We start from the raw sequence: 7,486 nt of genomic DNA on the forward strand, positions 1-7,486 counted from the left end.
ACACTCCCTGCTTGCCTCCTTCTGAAATGCAAATGCTTTAGGATTAAGCATTTCCTTTGTAATGTCATCCTTGGAATGTGTGACGGGGGTACTGGCTAAGAAGACAGTGCACTGCCATGGGGTGTCCCTATTTGGGCACTCTCTGGCCTACCCAAAGTGGCCTCACCTCAAGTTAATTTGGGGCAGCTTGGAGCTCAGAGAGGGGTAATAATCAACAGAAGGGGGCAAACTCAGGACCAAACACAGCCAGGCGTCCCAAAATTGAACGATGACTGGCCCAGGGAAAAGGGTAATGGGAAGGGGCACCCTCCTACTCCTGGTGAAAAGAGGCCTGGCTGGGATCCCAATGATTCCCTGGAAAGGCTTCACAGGCTCACAGGGACCGTCCGCAAACCCTCGAGAAGAGAGCCAGGCTCTGCTGAAACGCTTGCCCCCAGACAAGAAGCTTAGAAATTCCAAGAAGGCTCTGGTGAGTCGCCTACACGTCTGTCTCCACCCTAAGTCGTTCCAATCTGCGCACGTTGCCCTCCACAGCCACTCTGCTGGTGATGGCTTGGGCATATTCCTCGGGGAACCAGCCAATCTCCCCATCACGCAGCCGCTCTCCGTAAAACCAGCCATCTTCTCGATGCTGAATCAGGACCACATCGGACTGTTGGAGGTTGATCTCATCAGCCTGTTTGGCAAAATAGGCCTTGGTGATCTCCACCTGGTGCAGGTCTCCTTTACTGGCCAAGCCTTGCTCCGTATTCTCCTTGTGCTCCAGGGCAGTGATCCACCCAGCCCTGTCACTCGAGGAGTCTGAAGACAACAGGATCTGCTCTTGCTTCCCTTCACTGTTCTTCAGCATGGTCACCTGGAAGGGGTACGGGATGGACGAGCTACGGTTGCTCCCTCCTGGAAACGAGATTTCATCGGGCTCCACCTTCCTGACTTGAATCTGGTCCAACTTGGCATAATCCGTCACCACATAGTGCTCCTCACTCTTCTTCTTGGTGACCATCAGAACGTCGTTAAACAGGAAGAGGTAGCAAGTTGGCCTACTGGAGATCTTCCGGAAGAGGCTAGGCTCTTCCACCAAGGACAGCTCCCCCCTCTTCAGTAACCACCTGGAGGCAGAGATCAGGGGAAAGGCCTTGATTTTGCCAATGTCCAGCTGCGTTTGCAGGTTGTACATCTGCTCCGTCCTCTCCATCTTGTGAGCCCCCTCGTTACACTGTTTTATCAACTTGCTGATGGCCTTCAGCGCTCGGTTGGCAACTTTACATCGGTCTGGGTGGCCCTGGGTCTTCAGGCAAAGAGTATCCATCAGAAGAGGGAGCCGGGTCACTCTCTGCATGGGGAGGATGAGAAAGGAGATCATTGGCAGGCCCCCACAGGCTGGTCTCTTCTCGATTTCCTTCAGGACCTCTCGGAAACCTGGGTTGGAATTCGTCAGCTTCTGAAGGGTCCTCTGCTGGTAGACCTCGTTGGAGCAATACGCCACGTAGGGGTGGAAGTGGTTTAAGGCGTGGTCCTCTAGAATGTCACTGATGTCGGTGACGCACACGTGCTCTTTGTGTCTCCACTCCAGGTCTTCAAAAAACTTCTGGCTGGCACTCTGGACATCCATGATGTTGGAGAAGAGGTGGTGGTGCTCCGTCTGTGTCATGGTGCCCCGAAGCTCCTTGGATTTCAAGAACTCTGACACGAGGATGCCCAGGCTGTGCAAGTAGGAGAACTCTGAAGTGATGATCTCAAAAATAGCCTCCTGCCGCTTCCGCTCCTCCGGGGACAGCTGATCCAGCAGCCCAGATTCCACCACCTCAGGGAGCTGGCTCCAGGTGACCTGGGCAGGCCGGTAATTCTTCACCACAATTGTGGCGTCTACCTTCCGAGGTCCCTCTGGGCTCAAGCAGTCATCCAGCTGATCATCGTCTGATTCGTGGCTGGTGTTCAGGCCCCTCTCCCGGATTTCCTGGTAGAACCTAGGATCATCCTTGAAAGAGCCCTTGTATGCGCGCTTCCTCCCAAGAGTCTTCTGTAGCTTGTTCCTGGCCGGGCTCCGTGCTTGTGCCTGGACCGGCTCTTCCACCAGAGGTTTGAGGGTAGGGATGGGGTTGGGCTCCGCCGGGCTCCCGAAGCCCTTCATGGCTGCACGGTAGGACTGATTCCGGAGGTTGCGCTTCAGCATCCCTGCCGAGGTCACGTCCACGTCGAGGTCATCCCAGGAGAAGCTGGGGGCAGAGAGCCTCTTGGAGTCCCGGCAGGCAGCCTCCTTGCTGGTCATGGTCAGGGCGAAGCTCTGGTGCCGGGTGGGCGTCTTGGCCTTGGTGGACACGGCCAGGCCCTTGGGGATCAGCTGCTGGGTGTCCACCTTGAGGGCAGCGGGGCTCTCCGTGCTCAGGATGACGTGGTGGGGCTCACACGGCAGCGGGCACTCCGCCTGGAAGACGGCATCCTCCATTGACTTCAGGGAGTCCCGTGGCCTGGGGAGCCCAGGAGCAGGGTTCCCGTCTTCATCCAGGCGCAGCTCAGAGTGCAAACGATACCTCAGTAGCTTGGACTTCTCATCCAGCGAACTGTCAGAATACCTTTGAGACATGGTGGTGGTAATGGGGGGGTCCTGGCGGCCGGCGCAGGGCAGGGCGGGGCTCACCTGGCCCGGCTTGGGAGGGGGCGCTTTCTGCATAGACTGCGGCCGACATTTTGTTTTTCCAGATGAATTTTATTATATTTTATTAATACTTATGAAGAAAATATCCTTTTGTAGAGCCAGCCTCAGTGTGATTGTGGTAGATGCTATGTTTAGGGCAAAAATAGAGTGGTCACCGAGAGCACCTAAAACTTATTTTGAATTTTCTTCACTATCTCGTAATCATGGTATATTTATCAGGGTAGGGTTAGGGAAGGGTAGGTATGAGTGTGAGTGTGGGTACAAGTTGGGGAGGTTTTAAGAGAGATACTTTGGCATTTGTATAATCAAGATTTGGACCCTGGGTTGTTACTGTTTCCCATACTTCCTATATCAGTATTTCATGAGAAAATTTTGAAATCTATAGAATTAACTTCAGTTAATCTGAATAGTAGGCATGACTGAGATTGCTTCTGGTTTTGTTTTCAAAGAAAAGTTTCTGGAAGGTGTTGAGACACAGATAATCTCACAGTTAGTATGCAAAGGGGAAAGAATCAGTAGAGATGGAGTGATTGATGATTACACAAAGAGTGGTGGTGGTAGATAAGTAATGGAAATCCAGTGAATACTTTGAACCTGGGGTAGCTTGTCTTGGATGAGATACCCACATGTAGCATAGGTATAATGTCTTCCTTTCATGATTTCTGAAACCAAATCTAGCACACATTATAGTGAAACATGCTAATATATTTTATGAGAACTTATGGTAAGAGAACATCACACCTAAGGAAGTCTCAGAGAATGCTTCATAAAGAAAGTTACATATGATTTGGCATGGTGGTGCATGCCTGTCATCTATGCTGATAAGCAAGACTGAGCTTAGTGGATTACTTGAGTTTGAGAGTTCTGAGATGCTCTAGATCTAAATATGATAGGGTGTCCAATGCCAATATGATGAGTGTGAAAGAGTAGAGGGCTACTAGAATTCATAAAGAGAGATAAAGTAGACCAAATTATAAGAAATGGAGCATGTTAAAGTTCTTGTGTCAATAATTATTGGTGTTACTTCCAAGAGTAGTGACTGTCATTCAAGCTTCTATAGGATAGGGAACACAGAAGAGAAAAAGAAAAATTTAAATAAAGAAAAAAACCCACACATGTAAGATATGTTGTGAAGGCTTCCACAGGTGGAAATGAGTTTGGAAAGCATTCCATATATTAATAATAATATAACCACAAACATGAACACAGTAATGCGCTTTGTGAAGAGTAGATAGCCTCATTTGACACTAGTACAAAACACCTGAATCAGAAAAATGTAAATAAACTGAAAACATAGGTTAGAATCACACTGTGAAGGAGTTTAAATTATCTTCACTAGACAATGGAGAACAATTTAAGGCTCATGAAGAGTAGAGTGATCAGATGTGTGCATTAGATTTACCTGGTAGCAGAATAAAGAATGAATTAATGGTTTAAATAATGGGAGATAGGGAAAATTATACATAGATTATTGTAATAGTTGAGTCTAGAGATAATGATGACTTATAGTAGGCTGACAACACTAGTAAATGATAGAAGGAATAAAACAAGTAATGATACATATGTAGAATCCACAGGATTTGACAAGAGATTAAATATGGGGAAGTAAGAAGAGAGAATCAAAGATACTGTTGAATTTTGGAGTTTATGTGACTAGAATCACTTTGGCATTATTAACAATGAATAGCCAAACCTGAGGGATGGATAAGGTTGGGAGAAAGCTGAAGGGCTTCATTTTGGGGACATGCTGACCTTGAAGTTTCAGCAAGATATACAAGTCATGAACAATGGGAAACTGGAAATATGGGTTTGGAACTTTGGAAGGGTTGGGGCTGGAAACGTGTCAGTCATTCAAGAGAGGTGAAACTATGGGAAAAGAATAATGCACCAGAAATTTATATAGTGATATATGGTTTATAAATGACTTTATATACTGTCACACAAAATTACTGAAGAAGAAAGTATAGAAAAAACACCAGAGAAGTTTTAGATAATTTCTATATAGAGTGCATTCCAAATCTGAAGAGGTTTTGCTGGTGAATTCACATGTGAAAAGTCAGTAATATGACAAAGGAGGTGATAGACATTTTAATCCCTTGGTTTAGGTTTTGCTAGCTTAGATTTATTTGCATGACATTCTTTTTAAAATTTTTATATTTTGAGTGGCAGTGAGGGTTAAGTGACTTGCCCAGGGTCACACAGCCAGAAAGTGTCAAGTGTCTGAGGCTGGATTTGAACTCAGGTCCTCCTAAATCCAAGGCCAGTGCTTTACCCACTGCACCACCTAGCTGCCCCCTGTATGACATTAATTTGCAAAGAATGTTGGGTCGCCCAAAGTACTGCAAAGGATACTCATCCAACTTTTTGGTGTCTCTTGTGGTAGAGTTCTTCTAAAATGAATTTGAATGCACAGAATACACAATAGAGAATTAAGTAGGGGGCCACATAGACTGTTCAGTCATAAGCTAAAATTGAGGTCTCTCTTATAGATACAATCTTCATTAAAATAGACAAGTAAAACCAGAATGAATAAAGTCTTAAATCCTTAATTAGTTGAGAATGGTTCTGCTCTTTGCCCCAAAGATCTTGGTGTTTAAGGCAAGGATTCTCCAACTGAAGATCAACATTCTTTCTAGTCAAGATCCTGAAAGAGACAAACTGCTGAGGTGGAAGAAAATATACAAAAACACAGCATCCCTACATTTCTCGCCCAGCAAATGTGTCCCTCAATTGCAATTCAATGACTGTTTTGCCCTCTTCTGAAGGAGGTATAGAAAGGAAAGTCTTGGGGTGTTAAGAGTAAAAGAGTTGGGCAGCTAGGTGGCACAGTAGATAAAGCACTGGCCCTGGATTCAGGAGGTCCTGAGTTCAAATCCAGCCTCATACACTTGACACTTACTAGCTGTGTGACCCTGGGCAAGTCACTTAACCCCAGTTGCCTCACCAAAAAAAAAAAAAGAATAAAAGAGTCATGCTACATTCATTTCATCCTATGATGAGAGGTAGTATCTCAGTTTAGTACTCTAGCTAAAGCTAGAAGCAGAGAGAAACTCCACAAAGAAGAATCTGGTAGACACATGCTTGACAGCATCCAGCAATAATCAGGGGTCCAGAAAAGACAATGGTTATCAAGAGTCTCAAGAGACTAGGAGGAAGTAATGGCTAGCAGTGACTACGTATCTAGTGGAGAAAATATGTCCAGTAGATGCTCCAGTTTACATAAAACCAGAGGGGAACGTCTCTGGCAGGAGCAATGTCATGATATCCCCAGATGACTTCAGAAGTTCTATACCAGAAAAAAGCACAAATTTCACCCACTCTGCATGCATCCTAGCCACATCTGTTTTCTATGCATGTGCCTTTCACATTCCTTCTGCATGTTACAAAAGTGTTTCCATTCTTCCACTTTATATCTGTTGAAGAGAGTATCCCAGTACTATGAAAGAAATTATAACTTTTTTTTTTACTATTCTTGTTAATTAAATGTCTTTGCTTTGCACTTCTGACTGAGTGAAAAGAATTTAGGCTAAAGGGCATGTTAAAGGGGATGGATTCCAATGCAATCATTGATCCCCTCTGACTCTGATTTTACATCTGTAAAATGAGGGGTTGAACTAGGCGGGTTGGCTCTTCATACAGTCTATCCCCAAACTGACTTTCTCCTACTTCCATGCTTTTGCAAGGCTGGGCCATCCTTCATTTCTGGAATGTACTCCCTCCATACTTCTGCCTCATAGAATCCCTCACTTTCTGCAAACTATAGCTCAAGTTTCTAGCTTCTGCAAGAAACTTTTCCTTATTGTCACAACTTCTAATGCTCTCCTTCCTTGTATTTATTAAATACTTTGTATTTATTAATATTTATTAATATATCTTTGTTTTATTTTTGAAACCTATAATCACTGCATATTTCTTGTGTGCCTTTACAGGAACACCTATATTTACATATTATCTCTGCAAATAGAAGATAAGCTTCTTTAGAGCAGGGATTATTTCCTTTGTCTCCCCAGCTCCTAGAACAATATATGGCACAAATTAAGTTGCTTGCTGATTGATGATAGATTGATTTATTAGTAGAAGGACTATTAAACCTATGATCTTATGATCTTATTAAACTTATATAAGATTAGCCAGCACTTCATAGCTGTGGAGTGAAAAAATTTGAATTGGCGTATTAGAAGATTGTAAAATCCTATTTTCCTATACAATCCAAACATATTTATGGACTACATAGAATATTTTTGAGAACAAATGCATCCATGAATTCTATGATTTTTAAAAAAATTCGTAAGATCTACATAAAAGCAGCTATGTAGCTTAGTAGAATGAGTGCTGAACTTGGGGTCAGGAAGACCTAAGTTTATACCCTGCATCAAATATTTACTAGATCTGTGACCCTGGGTCACACTTAGGTTCTGCCTCATTCTCCTCACCCATAAAATGGGGCTAATAACTGCATGTAATTCCCAAGGTTGTTGTGTGAATAAAATGTTTGTACAGCACTTTGCAAACCTTAAAGTGCTATAAAAATGCTAGTTGTCATCATCATCATCATCAAATGCTTTAAAAAGGTAGACTTTTTCATCTCTGAGTTCCAAGTTCTTACAAATAAGTATTCTAATGCTAGCCTAAAAATATGAATTTTTTGATGGTGTGGGGGAGAAATAAGGTACATGAACATATAGACTTTATAATGAGAAGGGAAGTCATAAAGGGAGGCAAAGAAAATATAGAGAGAGAAAGAGTCAGAGAAAAATAATAGTTTGATATCACAATTCAAAGAAAAAATAGGAGTGTATCTTTTAAAGTAAAAAGGTTGCATTTGCATAA

At 43.6% G+C, this 7,486-nt stretch overlaps 1 protein-coding gene across 1 annotated transcript; it reads right to left on the reverse strand.

Moving 5' to 3' along the window:
• Positions 1-478: 478 nt before the first annotated feature.
• On the reverse strand, positions 479-2,584 carry LOC122737347 (rho guanine nucleotide exchange factor 16-like). Its single transcript, XM_043979835.1, has one exon. The coding sequence runs from the start codon at positions 2,582-2,584 to the stop codon at positions 479-481; it is 2,106 nt and encodes a 701-aa protein (XP_043835770.1).
• Positions 2,585-7,486: the final 4,902 nt, after the last annotated feature.

This window comes from Dromiciops gliroides, chromosome 1 (genome assembly GCF_019393635.1).
Source record: "Dromiciops gliroides isolate mDroGli1 chromosome 1, mDroGli1.pri, whole genome shotgun sequence".
Taxonomy (NCBI): domain Eukaryota; kingdom Metazoa; phylum Chordata; class Mammalia; order Microbiotheria; family Microbiotheriidae; genus Dromiciops; species Dromiciops gliroides.

What these genes read in the sequence shown, in the direction of transcription:
- LOC122737347 (XM_043979835.1), bottom strand. Translation starts at nt 2,584, where the DNA reads ATGTCTCAAAGGTATTCTGACAGTTCGCTGGATGAGAAGTCCAAGCTA.